Here is a 20506-nt window from a genome sequence, read left to right as displayed (position 1 = left end):
CTTACTTCCTGGTCTCACTGGCTTTGCTGGGTCACTGGGAGCCATTGGCTCCCAGTGCTGTCAATCAAAGCCAGAGACAATGGAGCGCGGGGGAGGGGGAGGGGTCGAGTCCCGCTGTATGTGTCAATGGACGCAGCAGTGGGGCGCAGGAACAAGCATGCATGCGTGCCTCCATGGAAAGTGGCTTCCTGTGGGGGCACTGGACAGAGAGGAGGAGCCAGAAGTGCCAGCAGGGGACCCGAGAAGAGGAGGTTCGAGCTGCTTTGTGTAATTCCATTGCACAGAGCAGGTAAGTATAGAGAGGTTTGTTATTTTTAGTAAAAAACATTTTTTTTCCTTTACAATTGCTTTTACTTGGCATGAGAAAAGGCGCACCCAGCATAGGTGCACAGCACCACCCTGGCTGCCTTGGAGGGCAGTGACTGCTTCAATACGCCTCACTGGCCTTGCAATCCATTAACTATGGTTGTACTTATAGAAGGCATTGTTGCCTTGTACAGTGTGCCAACATGATCGCCTTCCAACTCCAGTACCAGCCTGCATTCACAATGTACTGGGCCTGTGTCTTTGTATTTTGATAGCGGGACTCCCCCACTGTCAGAATACACTGCTTTATGATCAGTTACAGCAACAGTTTTTTTCTTTTGAGATAAAGGTTTTACGTAAATAATTAAAAGCTGATCATTGTAAGCATCACTGTCAGTAGTAAATATTTGTTTCTTCCCTGTAACTGATACATCTGCAGGACAGCTTGTGCTTTTGAAAAACAACAGACTTACTAGCTGGATCACCAAGTGAAAATAAAAGAAAGAAAGCCAAATAAGAAAACAAATGCAGCCACATCAAATAATTAGTAAGTTGTAATATAATAAATGTTTGCTTTTGGGTTTATTACCACGTTAATGGTCCATACACAGGATCCGAAAATCAAACAAAAAATACAGCTTTCGAATCGATCATACGATAATCAGATTGTTAGTACAGAGCTTTTGAGAGCCAAGTATGACAATTTTCGTTTAATCAGTACAGCTGTCGTCCGAAAATACAATACAAATACCCTACAGCACATTGGACATCTGCTCCACTAACAACTGTCTAAAATTGCATTCCCCCATAACCTTAAACTGCGTAGAGGGTTCTTTACTGTAAGAGTGATTAGAATGTGGAATTCTCTTCCACAGGCGGTGGTTTCAGCAGGGAGAATCAATAATTTCAAAAAACTATTAGATAAGCACCTGAACAACTACAACATACAGGGATATACAATGTAATACTGACATATAATCACACACATAGGTTGGACTTGATGGACTTGTGTCTTTTTTCAACCTCACCTACTATGTAACTATGTTACCTGCTAGGCACAGGACTTTCTCAAAGAATGCTTGAGAGAATCCTGTTTCTAGCGCAAAAGGCATCAGACTAGAATATGTTCCTGCTGGCAACCTAAATAATGAAAAAATAATATTTTGCATGTCAGTGTGCGTAGTTCCTGTGCGATAATAGAAGACTGGAGACGATTAAAGCTGCAAAGGAGGGGGGCTCCACATTAATGCCCATGGTTTTGGAATAGGATGACTAACAAGCAAAAATAGGTGTAATGGTCAGGTGTCCACAAACATTTGGCCATAGTTTGTATAGTACTTTGTATTTGTAATTTTTCAGTTTTCAAAACATATTAACCTATTTGCCGTACCCTATCTTTATTATTTTATCCCAGTCCTTCAGATTCTCTCTAGCAGGTAGTTGTTTTTCAGCCATACATGGGGTTTTTTTTGTTTTCAATCAGTCCTGGCAGACAGACTTGAGTTGCCAGAGCAATAGAACGCAATCATTCTGCATACTGTATTTAACCACTTAAAGACCGCCCACCTCATATATACTGCGGCGGGGCGGCACTATTGCGCGAGACAATGTACCTGTACGTCATTTCGTGCAATGGATACTGTGGGCACGCCTACTGCACGGAGAGGGAGCCAATCAGCGGGGCTGGTGGAACCGATGTCCGCTGGCCACCCACGATCGCTCCACAGAGAGACAGAACGGGGATCTGTCTATGTAAACAAGGCAGATCCCCTTTCTGACAGGGTAGTACACAGAGATCTTCTGTTCTTTGTAAGCAGGAACACAGATCTCTGTGTTCTTCCTATCAGTCCATCCCCCACACAGTTAGAAAACACTCCCAGGGAACACACTTTACCCTTTGATCGCCCCTGATGTTAACCCCTTCCCTGCGATTGTCATTTATACAGTAACAGTGCATTTTTTTTAGTACAGATCACTGTATTGGTGTCACTGGTCCCCTAAAATTGTCACTTATTGTCAGATTTGTCCATCGCAATGTCGCAGTCCCGCTAAAAATAGCTGCTCACAGCCATTACCAGTTAAAATAATTAAAAAAAAAAAAAAAAAAAGAAAAGTCCATAAATCTATCCCATAGTTTGTAGACGGTATAACTTTTGTGCAAACCAATCAATATACGCTAATTGGGATTTTTTTTACAAAAAATATGTAGAAGAATACATATTGGCCTAAACTGATGAAGGAATTTGATTTTTTTACTTTTTTTTTCTATGTATTATAACAGATACATAATATACAATAACAGAGGCCACAACATTTTTTTTGTTTTAAAGGGAGCGGTGGTGGTGATGGGGGGGGGGGGTAGATTACTGCCCTCTTATACCTTCAGGTCCTGGCAGGGTCCACCGGCACATCTGAGAACACACCGCGCATTTACGATTTACCACACATGTGCAAAGACAGGGAATATTTTGGACTTTCCGATTACACCTGCATGGGAAACCCTGTGCATGTACAGATAGCTGAGGGAAAACTGCCACATGTGCAGATCTCTTGGGACCCAAGTCCTGCAGCACATCTGAGAGGAGGCCCAGATGATGTCCAAGTAGACGAAACACGTTGGTTCGAGTCCTATCAAGGCCATTGCATACTACAGGTCTTCTGTGTTCATACTTGCTGGATGATTTGATAAGCGTTGTAACATCATATCTGATGTAAGTGTTCTGCACGTTTTGAATAAAATACCATAATTGCGGTTTTACACTATGTGGAGATGTTTTGTTTTCATGGATGTTCGGATCGAATGATGTAACCAAGAGAGTGGTGCCCCTGGCATAGTGATAAGGTGCAAGACTCCTGGAGCTGCCCCATGGATCATCCCTCTGGAGATATATGTCTATATCAGCTAATTTGACTCAGTACAGCTGGTATCCGAGTCCATGAGCTCTGGTAAGCGTATTTACCCTCTTTTGGTGGCAGCCAGTCACTTCTTAGTGACTTGTACATGGATATTCATGTCAAATTCAAATAATACATCAAACTATTAAGTGGACTAATTACATTTGGACTATAATAGCCAAACATCACTTTTTATTTTCATATGCACGTTGCACTTTATGGAGAATGTACTAAGTATTTGTCAATGTTTTTTATTTAGATTAAGCACATTTATGTATATGGTTCACCTAGATTGACAGTGATAAGCACTTATCATATTTACATAGAGCAGCACTTGTACTAAAATTTACTGTAACACAATAGTTTGCCAATTGTGGTGCTAGCAGCTTTGATTTCCTAGACTAATAGCACAGTGTCCATTGTATTATATCCCAAAGCAAAAAAAAAGTTTTTCTAAAGTTTCACTTTAGAACAGCAAGACCTGTGTACTGGTAAAACATTTAAAATAGCATAAACCAATAACACACACCGCAAACATTGCCTGTAAAGTTATTCCTGAATTGTGGAAGGGTATTTCATTACTTTCTCTACCAAAACTTCACAGATCTTGGAAGGCTGCAGCTTTAATTCAGGGGATCCAAATGAGGTAATGGTCCCTTTGATTATATATTTAGTAAAATTGTAATTAAACCAGACCCGATAGTCATGTGATGTGGTCTAATTCAGCCATTACCAACCATGGAACCCTAGGGTTCTCCAGAGGTTGCTAGGAGTTATAAATAAAACATATAAGTATATTCACCCAATTTACCACTCACTTATATGGTGTTGTCACAAGCATCAACTGCACACAATAGGGACACCCAAGTAGACAGACTATCCGGGTAAAAAAACTGGTTATTCAAGTGACAAAAAGTCGTGGTTTGGATCTATATAAAAAGTACTATGTTATTGAATTGTTAAATTACAAAAACATACTGTGCAAAAATTGTCCCCCAGCATTAGTGGATACTTTGAGCAATTTCTGCCTCTAGGATAAGTAAGCACTCACACTATTGATCTTTTTTTTTAGCTATCTGTAAATGGAGATTCTTCCCAGTGACCCCCAATATAAGGAGCATTGTTTCCAGTGACCATTCTGCTAATGTACTATGAGCTGTAGATATAGTATTTTTTAATATGGGTTCCCAGAGTCTAGAAAGTTATTTCAAGGGTTCCTCCATGTTAAAAAGGTTGAGAAAGGCTGATCTAGATGCAGAATTTCCATAATAGTTAGGATAGGTACTTTTGTTGGATCAAGACATAACGCCAGGACTCATGAGTGATACAGCAGAATCCATCCATAGGAATATGTTCTAACTGCATCTTGAGGGATGAGGTGTTTGATTCTATTTATTCGATAATTATGTCTCCTTTCATGGTGAAAAGTCTTTATTTCATGATAACATGATGGGCAATACCGAGCCTTGGTTACATAGGTGTAGAAAGTTCATTATCTGTGATTTTTACTGGATTTTCATAAGCATGCTGAACTTGTTCATCATCACTGGATCTGAAATAAATTGTAAAATCATCAGAATATGAAGAACGGGCTCTTTGCTAGAAGATACTCTTATCAGTTTAGTAACAAGTCTACTTCTAGGTAAAAACCCCACCCTCACCCAGTCCATAATCACCACCTGCCTATACTAAGTATTTTTTAAACAATCCCCAAGACCTTTATTTGCTAACTGGAGTCCGCTGTTACATGATCCTTCACAGTGCCTTGCCTGGGTAATGGAGACCGATGATCGGCCACTGGAGTCCTGGCCTGCCCTCTCTCCTTGTGCAGAGCTACTGGTCTGGTCTCTGCCCCTCCTGTAGCTTTCTACAGTCAGCATAGAGTGGGGTCCCTCCCATAGCTTAGTTCTTTGTAAAGGCTATGTACTGTACAGTGATGAGGTCACTGCTACTTTCACAAGGTAATAACTGGGCATGCAAAAAGTGTTTGCTGCACACGAAGTGGACTTCGAGGCAGATGCAGTCTATTTTCTCCACTGCAGGTGGTGCTCATCTGCAGCAGCAATGCAGGTGGAGGGGGAGGAAGTCAAGAGGAAACTAGTTCCTCTATGATCTCCTCGGTCACAGAGAGGCATCATCTGATTGGATGCTGGCACCCCATGTGACTTTGGCGTCCATACTGGGTCAGGAAGAGCCTATTTAAGACCCTGGCTTCGGGGTTTGGTGCTCATTTTGCATTTGGCTAGAGTCAGGGACAGTGCTTGATGTCAGGGAGAGGTCCAGATGAGTAGGGAAAGTAAAGGAACATAACATCCTTCCTGTAAGCCTCCCCGCATGGTTACAGACCGGCCAGGCCGCATTCCGCCCCTCAAGACAGACGCTGCCGGAACTCCTACGGCCCCATACACACTATTAGATTTTCTGCAGATTTTTGTCTTCAGATTTACCAAAACCATATAACATGAGGTCAAACCTTAATGCCCTGTACACATGATCGGACTTTGCGATCGGAGCATGTTGTTGGAAATTCCGACTGTGTGTAGGCTCCATCGGACTTTTTCCATCGGAATTTCCGACACACAAAGTTTGAGAGCTGGATCTAAAATTTTCCAATGACAAAATCCGTTGTTGGAAATTCCGAACGTGTGTACACAATTCTGACGCACAAAGTGCCGTGCATGCTCGGAATCAAGCAGAAGAGCCACACTGGCTGTTGAACTGAATTTTTCTCGGCTCGGCGTACATGTTGCACGTCACCGCATTCTTGACGTTCGGAATTTCCGACTTTGTGTGACCGTGGGTATGCAAGACAAGTTTGAACCAACATCCGTTGGAAAAAATCTGATCAATTTTGTTGTCAGGATGTCCGATCGTGTGTACAGGGCATTAGAGTTTCAATATGTATGCAATCAGGCAGGCCCATGCACTACATGGTTTTGGTAAATCTGAAGAAAATCAAATAGCGTGTATGGGGTCTAATGCCGCGTACACACGAGCAGACTTTGCTCGGCGGACTTTTCGACGGACTTTCTGAATGAACGGACTTGCCTACACACAATCCACCAAAGTCCGTCGAATTCGTACGTGATGACGTACGACCGGACTAAAACAAGGAAGTTCATAGCCAGTAGCCAATAGCTGCCCTAGCGTGGCTTTTTGTCCGTCGAACTAGTATACAGACTCGATTTCGACGGATTAATTTAAAACATGTTTCAAATCTAAGTCCGTCCAACTTTTGAGAAAACAAAGTCCGCTGGAGCCCACACACGATCGAATTGTCCGACCAAATCCCGTCCGCCGGGCAAAGTCTGCCGTAAAGTCCGCTCATGTGTACGCGGCATTAGACCTACTTATCGCTGTCTCCTGTGAATGCTCCCAGTCGGTTGTCTTCCTGCTGGGTTTGTTGTGCATTACTGAACTTCAATTTCAATACAGTTCTGTTTTCTGCAAGTGGACTGAGCGTTTACTGCCGCTGCATCTACCCACAGACTTATATCCCTTGTGGTTATTAAGGAATAGGTTTAAATGGAAGTTATTGTGCCTGCAGTTCAGCTTTAAAATATAGTAAAAGATTTCTACACTTACCTTGTAATATAAAGCCCAGCGCTGCCATTGAGAATAGCCCCATCATCAAATTTTCCCATAGAGACTGACTCTAGATTAGACCTAGAGAAAAACAAAATACACATACGCCATTCAGAACAAAGAGCTGCCATCTGCAGAAGATATTAGATGACAAATGACTTCCCAGTACTTGACAGTGGTTTGAATCAATGTATATTAAAGTGGTTGTACAGCATCATTGGTTGTTATGGTTCAGGCAGCTGCCTGCACCATAGCAACCAATAATGCTATGTGGCCCATCCACCAGCATCCAACGAACCACCCCAAATTACACTGCTTTGTATACTCAGCTGCAGTGAGAACAGAGTGTCTGGTATAGACACTTCAGTCCCCATGCTCAAGGTTGCTGATAAGGCAGTACAGCCAGCTCTCCTGTACTAGGCCCGGACCGCATACGTTCAAAAGGGGGGCTCAGTCACCTGCTGAGTAGGAGGGACGGCTGTACTGTCTTATTGCAGACACCGATCCTCTTCTGCCTTCCCGGGTAATGCTGCCAGCTTCTCCATCCGGCTGCACTGCAGGGGAGTGGTTCTAGCACATGCACTCCTTCCATCTGCTGTCCGGGCCCCCTGTGTACCCCTTTCCTTCGCAGTGCTACAGGCTTCTCTCCTATGGCAGCTACTGTGGGCACACAAGGGGATGTCTCAGGATGGAGAGCAGGAGAAGGGGTCGGTAAATATATCATTTATTGGCCGCCTCCTTTCCAGAATGAACACAGAGAGTGATTGTTACCAATCACACCTTTGTCCATTCATCACTGAAGCATAGTAAACTGTGCTGAGGCTTCTAAGAAAGGGACTGATAAATCTATGCCCTCAGTCACTTCTGGTTTGGGGGGGGGCTGTCAGGTAGGCTGTATGGGGCCCTGTGATTTCCAACAGCAGCCCTGCCCGTGCTGACCCCCAACAAGTGCTCCCTGAGACGGTCACCTCACTTTTCCTTATTAGCGGCACACCCCTGGATAAGCATAATAGCCAGATAACTAGTATTTTCAGGAGAAGGCCAACAATGGCATCCTCTTTTTTTTTTTTTCTTTTTTTCGGACAGCATGTTACATCAATGATCTGTGGTCCGTGAGATTCTTTTTACCCAACAAGGTGTCCTCTGCCCTCAGTTAGAATTCATTTACAGATGCAGGCCGGCTAGTGAAGACAGATAGGAGTTATGAGGGTGGGGTGTGCCTGTGTCAGTGTAACCACTTTGCATTGTACAAGTACCTTTACATTACACAATCCTTCTATTCCAATCTAAAGTAAACTATGCATGGCTCACGTAAGCCTTTGTTTTTCTATGTTGCAAGCAATTAGCTGAAAGGAACACTCCTTGCAAACTTCACTGCTAATGAATGAATAATATGATACTGACTGCACAAATATTTGGAAGTGTCTTACATATACAGTGCCTTGAAAAAGTATTCATACCCCATAAAATTTTCCACATTTTGTCATGTTACAACCAAATAACGTAAATGTATTTTATTGGGATTTTATGTGATAGACCAACACAAAGTGACACGTAATTGTGAAGTGGAAGGAAAATGATAAATGGTTTTCAAAATGTTTTACAAATAAATATGTGAAAAGTGTGGGGGGCATTTGTATTCAGCCCCCCTGAGTCAATACTTTGTAGAACCCCCTTTCACTGCAAGTCTTTTTGGGGATGTCTCTACCAGCTTTGCACATCTAGAGAGTGACATTTTTGCCCATTCTTCTTTGCAAAATAGCTCAAGCTCTGTCAGTTTGGATGGAGAGTAGGGATGAGCCCGATGTTCGACTCGAACATCGGGTGTTCACAGCAAATTCGAAAGCCGCCGGATTACCGTTGAAGTCTATGGGTCACTAAAATGAAAAATCAAAAGTGCTAATTTTAAAGGCTTATATGTAAGTTATTGTCATAAAAAGTATTTGGGGACCCGGGTCCTGCCCCAGGTGACATGTATCAATGTAACTTTTTTTTTTTTTTAAACGGCCGTTTTTTTTGGGAGCAGTGATTTTTTTTAATGCTTAAAGTGAAACAATAAAAATGAAATATTCCTTTAAATATCGTGCCTGGGGGGTGTCTATAGTATGCCTGTAAAGTGGCGCATTTTCCCGTGTTTAGAACAGTACCACAGCAAAATGACATTTCTAAAAGGAAAAATTATCATTCAAAGCTGATCACGGCTGTAATGAATTGTCTGGTCTTGGCAATATAGATACAACTCATTGAAAAAAGCATGGGATCCCCCCAGTCCATTACCAGGCCCTTTGAGTCTGGTATGAATATTAGGGGGAACCCCAAACCAAAACTAGAAAAAAAAAAAAAAAATTGTGTGGGGGGCCCCACTAAAATCCATACCAGGCCCTTCAGGTCTGATATGGAAATTAAGGGGAACCCTGCGCCAAATTTAGAAAAAAAAATGGTGTAGGGGTCCCCCCAAAATCTATACCAGATCCTTATCCGAGCACACAACCTGGCAGGCCGCAGGAAAAGAGGGGGGACGAGAGATCACTCTCCCCCCCTCCTGAACCGTACCAGGCCACATGCCCTCAACATGACTGAGGGCGCTTTGGGGTCTGACCCCCAAGCACCTTGTCCCCATGTTGATAGGGACAAGGGCCTCATCCCCATAACCCTTACCTGGTCTGCGGGCGGGGGGCTTATCGGAATCTGGGAGCCCCCTTTAACAAGGGGACCCCCAGATCCCGGCCTCCCCCCCATGTGAATTGGTAATGGGGTACGTTGTACCCCTACCATTTCACAAAAACAAGTGTCAAAAATGGTAAAAAAAAAAAAAAATGACAAGAGACAGCTTGGGACAAGTCCTTCATTAAAAAAGAAAAATGTCCCGTGATGTAAATTCACGCTGCCTGACGGACTGAAAAAGAAAAAAAAAAAAAAAAAAAGACGAAAACCGTTCCGCCTCCATGGGAGGCTCCCGCCGACTGACGCTTCTTCTCTGTGACAGTTCTTATATAGCTGAGGGCGGGGCCACCTGGTGATGTAAACGGGTGACCCCACCCCCCACTGGTGCCACGGGGAAGCCCCCGTGGCATCACTGGAGGGCGGGGTCACCCGTTTACGCCACCGGGTGGCCCCGCCCTCAGCTATTGTTAAGACTATTTGGGTATCTTCTTTAACAAATGATTATTGGTTTGGATTATTGGGGTTATTGTTTTTTTGCCATTTTTTGCAGAGTTCAGCTTCCAACAGATATAAAAAGGCAGAAATTGATACAGCTCTCTATTCATTAACATATCTTAAATTGTACAAGCAGGGCTCTCCGATTCCGGCTGTATTGTACTGTCTGCCCTTTTGCTGTAAAGCGCTGCGTAAAATTGTCAGCACTATATAAATCCTGTATGATAATAATAATATCATTCAAAAGGATACGGCAAGCAGTACAAGTACATTGGATTTGACATGGTATCAGCTTCTTCAGCTTCTTCTAGTCTACTATACAGCAGAGCTCAGATGGGAAAGGAAGCTGTAGAAGGAGCTAGCCAGGTGTGCTATAGTGCAAGAAGCATGCTGATAGGAGGGGAGAGTGGAGAGATGAGCTCATTGGTGTGCTGCTTCTCCTTTAACTGTCCAGTTACAAAATGCGGGAGACCTGTAGATGCTACATAACTACTGAAAAAAAAAATCAGGTCTCTTGGTTTGTCAGACAGGACTGTGCTGTGTAGCAGAGCTTTGTAAATCTTAGGACCGGAAGGACAGAGTTACAACACTATGCAGGTACAACATACACTATGTTGTCAAAAGAATTGGAAGCCTGCCTTTACACACACACAAATGGGATCCCAGTCTTAGTCCGTAGGGTTCAATATTGAGTTGGCCCACCCTTTGCAGCTATAACAGCTTCAGCTCTTCTGGGAAGGTTGTCCACAAGGTTTAGGAGTGTGTCTATGGGAATGTTTGACCATCGTTCCAGAAGCGCATTTGTAAGGTCAGGCACTGATGTGGACGAGAAGGCTTGGCTCTTAGTCTCTTTTCTAATTCATCCCAAAGGTGTTCTATCAGGTTGAGGTCAGGACTCTGTGCAGGCCAGTCAATTTCTTCCACCCCGAACTCGCTCATCCATGTCTTTATGGACCTTGCTTTGTGCACAGGTCCAAATCATTTGGTGGAGGGAGGATTATGATGTGGGGTTGTTTTTCAGGAGTTGGGCTTGGCCCCTTAGTTCCAGAGAAGGGAACTCTTAAGGCGTCAGAATACCAAGACATTTTGGACAATTTCATGCTCCCAACTTTGTGGGAACAGTTTGGGGATGGCCCCTTCCTGTTCCAACATGACTGCGCACCAGTGCACAAAGCAAGGTCCATAAAGACATGGATGAGCGAGTTTGGGGTGGAGGAACTTGGCTGGCCTGTACAGAGTCCTGACCTCAACCCAATAGAACACCTAGAGCTGAGAATGCGAGCCAGGCCTTCTTGTCCAACATCAATGCCTGACCTCACAAATGCACTTCTGGAAGAATGGTCAAACATTCTCATAGACACACTCCTAAACCTTGTGGACGGCCTTCCCAGAAGAGTTTAAGCTGTTATAGCTGCAAAGGAGGGGCCAACTCAATACTTTTGACAATATAGTGTATGTGTATTTCATTTGTGCATGAAACGTTTTTGTTTTTTTAAGCTGAAATCGAGACAAAACAACTTACTTTGATCTTTTTTTCCAAAATATGTTGGCCAAATAGAAGACGAGGACAAGGAAGAGGAAGACTGTCACTGCTATGAGGCCGTTGCCCCACTGAGGAATCGTCCTCACCTCTTTATTTCCTCCTGTAAAGCAACCATTTACAGGCTGTTAAGGTATTACTGGCAATAATGAAAACAGGTTGTGAAAACACTCTCTGATTTTCATCCTGGCTGTAATGCTCTGCACCTGGCTGCCCCACTAGGATCCAGCAGGTTTCTGTTAACCTAATATAGATGTTGTAATATGATTTCTTTGACTTGTACACTTTTCCCTTGTGCCCCCCCCCCCCCCACCCCGTCCTAAAATAACCTTTCCTTCACTACAACTGAGCAGGAGATCCCAATGCAAAGATGTTTTGACCACATTTTAGCAGGCCACAGGTATGAGATGACAGCTTTGCAGCAAGTCAGAAGGTGAGAGGCTGCAGCAGGGGCTGATCTGTGTCAGACATTTGAGAACACAGCCAAGAACTGCACAGGCGCCAGGAATTACTTGATTGTGTCATCTGCGAGCCCGTATCACAATCCAGGTGGATAATGGAATAACAAAGATGGCTCCGTCCTTCTGGAGAGGAAAGCAGATGACATTGTCAGTGGGGGCCCTGTAAACTATAAGAGGTAATAAATACCTGACCTATTATATTTAAGCTGGCAATACACTCTAAGATTTTTTTTCATTCAGCCTTTAGGCAGGCCAGGGACAGTAGGGTTGGGGAAGCAAAGGGCTAGATGATGATGGACCTCATCCAGCCAGGAAATGAGGGGACGCTGTCTGACTGCAGCTTCTAATGCACATAGTGAAGCTTACAGTGTGCAGTCAAATCAGAGTAAGTAATTTCAGAGAGAAGCCTGTACAACTGTGCAAAACTGAAATCTGAATTATTCTTCAATAGGCACAAAAATATACATTCACATTCTGTGCACCTGATGTCTTTAGAAAACCCAGATATTACTTTGTAGAGGTAGCAGTGACAGCATTGCTGTGCTGTGCTGTGGTGTACAAAGCCTGTGCAGGGGGCAGAGCTGTGGAGAAGGCGGGGGGGGGGGGGACTCTGCAGACTCCAGAAAATAGACACTGGAACTTTAAATCAGTGGTGGTCAACTCACTTCTTATGGTGGGTTTAAGAGTGACACCCCCACCAAACGTCACCAAAATTCAGTGAATATTCATTATCAGTAACAGCAGATTGGCATGGTAAAAGAGATGGTCAGAGAGTGCAGACATGAGACAGGAGATGGTCAGCCTGCAGACATGATATAGGAGATGGTCAGAGACGGCAGACATGACACAGGACATTCCCCAAGACGACGTCACCTTATGACGAAACGCGATGGGAGGAGGGTATGTGTTGACGTCACCACGCTGTTCGTAACCCGGAGGATGGACGCTTGTTCTTAGCCGGCCAGCTCTTTATCCATGCGAATTTAAAAAATGTAAGTGCAATACTTTTTTCTATCTAATAAAATGAGACAATATTACACTATGGCCAGTTTTTCTTTCTGGGTCCTCTTCTGAATGAGACATGAATGGACTCCACAGTTGCTAAGTGTCCTGTGGCCAACACTCCAAATGAGCATCTGGCTGGGATATATCCACACGCCTGTTCTGCTTGCTGTCTGGTAAGCAAGTTTTTCTTAAGGTGGCAGTGCACTTAATTGATGTGAATCACTGTGGTGGCAATGAGAGAAGGATCTTCTCATATTATCCTCATATACGGAACTACATTATCTATGCTGTTTAATCAATGATCTACATCAGGGATATGCAATTAGCGGACCTCCAGCTGTTGCAGAACTTCAAGTCCCATGAGGCATAGCAAGACTTTGACAGCCACAAGCATGACACCCAGAGCCAGAGGCATGATGGGACTTGTAGTTTTGCAACAGCTGGAGGTCCGCTAATTGCATATCCCTGATCTACATACATCAATTGGGACTATTTAGTGCTGCTTTTTTATGGCGCAGGAGATGGTCAGAGACGGCAGACATGACTCAAGAGATGGTCAGAGACGGCAGACATGACTCAAGAGATGGTCAGAGACGGCAGACATGACTCAAGAGATGGTCAGAGACGGATGGTCAGGGACTGCAGACATGATATAAGAGCTGGTCAGAGACTGCAGACATGACTCAAGAGATGGTCAGAGATGGCAGACATGATACAAGAGATGGTCAGAGACTGCAGACATGACACAAGAGATGGTCAGAGATGGCAGACATGATATAAGAGATGGTCAGAGACGGCAGACATGATATAAGAGATGGTCAGAGACGGCAGACATCATACAAGAGATGGTCAGAGACGGCAGACATGACTCAAGAGCTGGTCAGAGATGGCAGACATGATACAGGAGATGGTCAGAGACTGTAGACATGATACAAGAGGCTGCTAGACATCATTACCATAACAGAGCAAAAGGGAAACACAGAATTAGTGTCTGCAGGGTCCCCGACACAAAAAGTGGCAAAAGGCTGCATGTGGCCCCCAGGCAGCATATTGAACACCAGGACTTCAGAGGTTGGAGTTGTGCATCCAATAAGAGGAAAGAATGGTTGTATGTCTCCTCCCCCGAGTAACAGAAGTGAGCATTGCACTTTTAGCCTTTTTCAAACAAACATTGAACTGACTCATATTTATGTAAGTCATAGTTGTACCCTTCCTTGACTCAGGGCCAGGTTGAGGATAGGCAGGAGTGGCAGTTGTCTACATTCGGGGGGGGGGGGGAGCTGCAACCTATGATGCTGGATTAATGTACAACTCATTGGGGGGAAGTCACACTCTCAGGGAGCTATTCCTCTGCAGATCTACCAGTATACAAGTTGGTGCTCTCTTTCTGCTTTGTCTGAATCTCAGCTTCATCCTCCCCTAGGCGTCTGATCACATGACCGGCACTGGAGGGAGTCTTCAGCAGTATTTTCTTCAGGAAAACGATGTATATTGGCCCTTTTATTATTCTATATATATATCCATCCAAGCACAAAAAAAAAAAAATGAATAAATCTCAACATGCGTATACATCCACATTCAACTGCTTTGGCAAAGAATAGGGAACAATGATGCCTTTGTCTGCCTTGTTACACAACTGATTCTGTTTACTCGAGACTCCCGTTCTAAATGTCCTGTAGAATTTTTCACATTTCTTTACAAGATCAGTTTCCAACTGAATCCTCCCCGAATACTCCTAGTTCAGGAAGAAGATAGGTCTCAGGAATCTCTTGTTGGCCATAAATGGAACATTTTTACAGAGTTGGGATTTCAGAGCCCAGAGTATTTCCATCTAAGCTGGCTATACACATTGAATTTTGTCCGATTCCCGTTGAATGGGGAATAATTTGAGTCATGGTTGGCTCTGTCGGCACTCAATTCAATTGAAAATCTTAAGGAGTCGGTGGAAGATTGTCAGCTGAACAATGACTTCATCTCATAGGACATCAGACTGGGTGAATGGGCATGGGTAAAAAAGTTCTGCACCAAAAACTCTTCTGCTCTCCCTTTGCAAGGAGAAGAAGTAGAAAGAACGAGAGCTCTGCAGAAACTAAGTCCAGTAAGGTGGTCACACAAAAGCCAACACGTTTCAGAGGCTCAACATACCTTCATCAGGGTTTATATGCCGATAACAGTAAGAAGGTTGGACAAGTTCTAACAAAAAATATACATTTATGCTTATTTCGGACGCCACCTCTTACACGGTTTCTGTGCTCTCAGTCCTTCTACATCTCTGTGAGTAGATTGACACCAGATGCGGTGGGACTGTGTTGGGCGGCTATTCCGGCGACGTTCGATCACATGGACAAGGCAAAATGCCTTGTCTCCTTTGTGCCCAGTTCACACCACTACATTACGATGGTGTGCAGGTACAATGTGCTGCATGCGGTACTTTTTTTCAGCACAAGGGCAGTGGGAGGCAATCCACTGCCTTGCACCGTGCGGCTGCTACTTGAACTTTATGAGAGGTCTGTGTGACATCTCAAGTTTGTTTTAAAAAAAAAAAAAAAGGGAAGATCTGCTGAGCACAGGGCATCATCGCAGCTCTGATCTCAGTCAGATCGCACTGTACACCAGATGCTGCGCTGCAATGCAAGGACTGGTGTGAACCAGCCCTTTGGGTTTGTTCACATGGGTGGCCTGAGGGTGGTAAAAGAAGGTTTTACTGCCCACCCACCCACCTACCTACCTACCTAAAGAAGGGCATGCAGCCACTCAGGGATGTACACATGGCATGGCCAAAATCAAACAGCATGTGGCATGCATCCCATTTAAGTGTGTAAGGTTGTGCCAAAACCACATAAAATGCTTGTGCGGCATTTAAAGAGTTAAAACAGCGATATGTCTCATCCTCACCACCTCTGAAAAGTGATTTCCCGTGGACTGCTTTTCACCCCTGGCAAATGGTGTTGGTTGTATAGATGAGCCCTTTGACTACTCCGGAAACCTCCTGGAATACCCCAGTTGGCATCCAGCTGCCTCCGGAAATCATCACTTCCCTTCACATTCTGGGTCCAGTCAATGCCGGGACAAAGTCATCTAGAATAGAGCCTAGGGCGAACATGCAAAATTGCGCCCTGCCATCCCCCCCCCCCCCCAAGAGGTATGAGCATTATGTGTCAGCAAAAATGCACCCCCCCCCCCAAAAAAAAAAAACCACTAATCTGCATGCTTACCCCCTAAGCATAAATCTACCCTCATTCCAATATAAAATTTGCATCCTACTGAAATCCCCTTCCCAGCGCAAATCTTTGCCCAACCCCCCCAGCTCACAGTTTCTCATTCCCTATATGCCCCTAGCACAATCCGAACCCGCCCCCACCCCTGAAAAAAATTCTCCCCTCCTAGTACAAATCCTCTATGCCTGAAAAAATTCTCCTATGAGCATGAATCCCCTCCCCCCTCAAATTCTCTCAAATTCCCCTTCCTAGCACATTTCACCCCCAAATTTCCTTTTTTCTTTGGTAGCCTTTGTAAGTGCTGTATCCTTTATGGTGTCTCCCCCCTAAAATTTCCCTTCCTAGCACAAATACCCACAATCATCCATGCTAGCACAAATCTCCCCCCCCCCCCCCAAAGAAAAAATAATCCCCACTAGCACAAATCCCATCCCCCCTACCATTTTACCTTTTCTAGCACAATTCCCCCTCCCAGCACAAACCTTCTCCCAGCTAGGGTTGCCACCTCATCCCTTTAAAACTGAACACATAATAATTACATGTTCTGGATTACAGGTTCTGTGGCTGCTTAAGGAGGTCACTTGGTGCCTTATCTTCATTAAATTAGCTTTAGAACCTATGTAATTCATATGTATTTGGGTTTAAAGGGATGAGGTGGCAACTCTACTCCCAACACAAATCCCCTCAAATCACCACTCCCAAAATTTCCCCTCCTAGAACAATTCATATCCCCTGCCCCCCCCCCCCCCCCAATTCCCCATCCCATTACAAATGCTCTCCCCAACCTCCTTGCAGTGCCCTCAACCAACCTCACATGATACCACAGTACCCAGGGCAGCTGTCCCTCCTGCCCACCCCTTGTCCCTGCCCTGGGTCCAGTGCTCCATCAACTTACTACCTACTGTCCATCGCAAGGAAAGAAGGTAAAGGTATACTTTGTGATGGCAGCAACAAAAAACAACCGCAATTTGTTTTTTTCTTAATTATTGGTTCCTCTCCCTCCTTAAGATTTTTTTCAGAATTTGGTTAGATAAGTTTAGCACAAAATGATTCAAAATGACAAAATTATTTAGCACAATAAATCAGCTGTTAAAAAGGTAAAACAGACAAGTTATAGTCTAATAAAAGTCACATAATAAACTTTGCAGCTGTAATTAAACAGAAAAATAATAAATTGCCAATGATATACCTAAATAGGACTTACCCGACTGGCAGTAAACGTGCCCCAGGGAGAGCAGGAGGAGAAAGGCAAGCTTTAGGGACAGCATGGTCTTCCAGAGTGTACCTTCTCCTGTGTGGATAGGGAAATTAGAATCACATCAATACAGAACTCGAAAACCAGGAAGAATTCCAGAGCAGTTAATGGTAAACCTGTCTGTAATTTGGAAACACCTCTTACCTCTTGGCTTTTGGGAGGAGCCTAGCACTCATATCTATAGAGAATTTAGCAATGACAGGTAAAAGGAAATAAAGGGCTGGATTAAGACTAAACCAGCTGGAACAATTGAGGACACAACCTTATTAATTGATGCCTCCATTTGTATTGTTGTAATACAGTCAGGTTGCTTAAAACATAAGAGATGTGGGTGTCCTTTTTTTTATATTTTTATTATGTGTTCTGCAGCTGGGGTTATTAGACCCTGTGCTGGTGATCTAAAACATTGCTCAACACATCTGCACATCGACAATGTTCATGCTCCCCAGGTGGGGTTGATGATGAAAATGTTGTCTTTGCTGCAACAAAATCCCTGCACAGTCCTTCTCTGCTGAAGTACAGGACATCTCCTCATCCTCGTAACATAAGGGGAAGGTGTTTTGTAGTCCAGCAGAGGAGCAGGGCTGAGAACTTTGTTTGATTTGTAAGGAGGCAAAAGGAGCAATTGCCCTGCCCCCCCCCCCCGACCGAAGGTGCTTCCTTCTGTACAAAAACATTATAAAATAATATTAAAAAAATGATATAAAATAATAAAAAATATTTAATTAAATAAATGACTTTTATTAAATTTTAAATTTATCTTGGGTCTTAATATTTTGCTGGGCATCAACTGTAAACGTTTTTACTCCGGACTGGTACAGTGCCATCGAAAAAGTATTCATACCGCTTGAAATTTTCCACATTTTGTCATGTTACAACCAAAAACTTAAATGTATTCTATTGGGATTTTTATGTAATAGACCAACACAAAGTGGCACATAAGTGTGAAGCAGAAGGAAAATGATAAATGGTTTTCCAAATTTTGTAAAAGTAAATATGTGAAAAGTGTGGCGTGCATTTGTATTCTCTGATACCCCTAACTAAAATCTAGTGGAACCAATTGCCTTCAGAAGTCACCTAATTAGCCAATAGAGTCCACCTGTGTGTCATTTAATCTCATACACAGCATCATGAAGGCCAAGGAACACACCAGACAGGTCAGGGATAAAGTTGTGGAGAAGTTTAACCACCTCAATACAGGGCACTTACACCCCCTTCCTGCCCAAGCCATTTTTCAGTTTTCAGCGCTGTCGCACTTTGAATGACAATTGCGCGGTCATGTTACACTGCACCCTAATTAAATTTGTATCATTTTTTCCCCACAAATAGAGCTTTCTTTTGGTGGTATTTGATCACCTCTGCGGTTTTTATTTATTGCGCTATAAACAAAAGAAGAGGGACAATTTTGAAAAAACACAATATTTTTTACTTTTTGCTATATTAAATATCCAATTTTTTTTAACAAATTTTTTCCTCAGTTTAGGCCGATATGTATTCTGCTACATATTTTTGGTAAAAAAAAATTGCGATAAGCGTATATTGATTGGTTTGCGCAAAAGTTATAGCGTCTACAAAATAGGGGATAGATTTATAGCATTTTTATTATTTATTTATTTTTTACTAGTAATGGCGGCGATCTGCAATTTTTATTGTGACTGCGATATTGCGGCGGACACATCGGACACTTTTGACACATTTTTGGGACCATTCACATTTATACAGCGATCAATGCTATAAAATTGCATTGATTACTGTGTAAATGTGACTGGCAGGGAAGGGGTTAACACTAGGGGGTGCTCGAGGGGTTAATGTATGACCTAAGGAGGTGATTCTAACTGTGGGGGGAGGGGACTGACTGGGGGAGGTGACCGATCGCTGTCCCTATGTACAAGGGACACGCCATCGGTCTCCTCTCCTCTCTGACAGGACGTGGATCTGTGTTTACATGCACAGATCCACGCTCCTGCTCTGTTACCCGGCAATCGCAGGTGCCCGGCGGACATCGCGGCCACCGGGCACGCGCACCGGGTCCCGAGCGACGCAGCGGGCACGCGCTCGCGCCCCCTAGTGGCTCGGGAGGGCGAGGACGTCATATGACGTCCTCCCAGAACAACAGAAGCCTCGTCCCGCCGTCATATGACGGTGGGCGGTGGCTTAGTGGTTAAAGCAGGGTAATGCCCTGTACACACGATAGGATTTTCCGACAACAAATGTTGGATGTGGGCTTGTTGTCGGAAAGTCTGACCGTGTGTAGGCTCCATAGAACATTTGTTGTCGGAATTTCCGCCAACAAATGTTTGAGAGCAGGTTCTCAAATTTTCTGACAACAAAACTTGTTGTCGGAAATTCCGAGCGTGTGTACACAATTCCGACGCACAAAATTCCACGCATGCTGGGAATCCAGCAGAAGAGACGCACTGGCCATTGAACTTCATTTTTCTCGGCTCGTCGTACGTGTTGTACGTCACCGCGTTGTTGACGTTCGGAATTTCCGACAACATTTTGTGTGACCGTGTGTATGCAAGACAAGTTTGAGCCAACATCCTTCGGAAAAAAATCCACGGTTTTGTTACAGGAAAATCCTATCGTCTATACAGGGCATTAGAGTATAAAAAAAATATCCCAAGCTTTAAACATCTCACAGAGCACTGTTCAATTCATCATTCGAAAATGGAAAGAGTATGGCACAACTGCAAACCTACCAAGACATGGTCGTCCACCTAAACTGACAGGCCGGGCAAGGAGAGTATTAATCAGAGTAGCAGCCAAGAGGCCCATGGTAACTCTGGAGGAGCTGCAGAGATCCACAGCTCAGGTGGGAGAAACTGTCCACAGGACAACTATTAGTTGTGCACCCCACCAATCTGGTCTGTATGGAAGAGTGGCAAGAAGAAAGCCATTGTTGAAAGAAAGCCATAAGAAGTCCCGTTTGTGAGAAGCCATGTGGAGAACACAGCAAACATGTGAAGGAAGGTGCTCTGGTCAGTTGTAACCAAAATTGAACTTTTTGGCCTAAAAGCAAAACGCTATGGGTGGCGGAAATTTAACACTGCACATCACCCTGAACACACCATGCTCTCCA

The 20506-nt window shown here is 43.9% G+C and overlaps 1 protein-coding gene across 1 annotated transcript; it reads right to left on the bottom strand.

Moving 5' to 3' along the window:
- Nucleotides 1–1568: 1568 nt before the first annotated feature.
- Nucleotides 1569–17563, bottom strand: PDZK1IP1 (PDZK1 interacting protein 1). Its single transcript, XM_073593591.1, has 4 exons — nucleotides 17374–17563; nucleotides 11468–11588; nucleotides 6787–6867; nucleotides 1569–4753 (listed from the first exon to the last, which is right to left on the bottom strand). The coding sequence occupies exons 1-4, from the start codon at nucleotides 17435–17437 to the stop codon at nucleotides 4672–4674; spliced, it is 348 nt and encodes a 115-aa protein (XP_073449692.1). The 5' UTR covers nucleotides 17438–17563; the 3' UTR covers nucleotides 1569–4671.
- Between the last annotated feature and the right edge of the window lie 2943 nt (nucleotides 17564–20506).

The sequence above is a fragment of the Aquarana catesbeiana genome, linkage group LG07, assembly GCF_042186555.1.
Source record: "Aquarana catesbeiana isolate 2022-GZ linkage group LG07, ASM4218655v1, whole genome shotgun sequence".
Taxonomy (NCBI): Eukaryota; Metazoa; Chordata; class Amphibia; order Anura; family Ranidae; genus Aquarana; species Aquarana catesbeiana.
The sequence above is the reverse complement of the archived record's forward strand: the minus strand, read 5'-3'. Positions and strand labels throughout refer to the sequence as shown.

Excerpts from the sequence above, each read along its gene's own strand:
- PDZK1IP1 (XM_073593591.1), bottom strand. The coding sequence starts at position 17,437 with ATGCTGTCCCTAAAGCTTGCCTTTCTCCTCCTGCTCTCCCTGGGGCAC. Across the intron at positions 6,868-11,467 it reads TTTTGGAAAAAAAGATCAAA|GTCTAATCTAGAGTCAGTCT; the intron begins GTAAGTTGTTTT and ends GTTTTTCTCTAG. Across the intron at positions 4,754-6,786 it reads GCTGGGCTTTATATTACAAG|ATCCAGTGATGATGAACAAG; the intron begins GTAAGTGTAGAA and ends AATTTATTTCAG.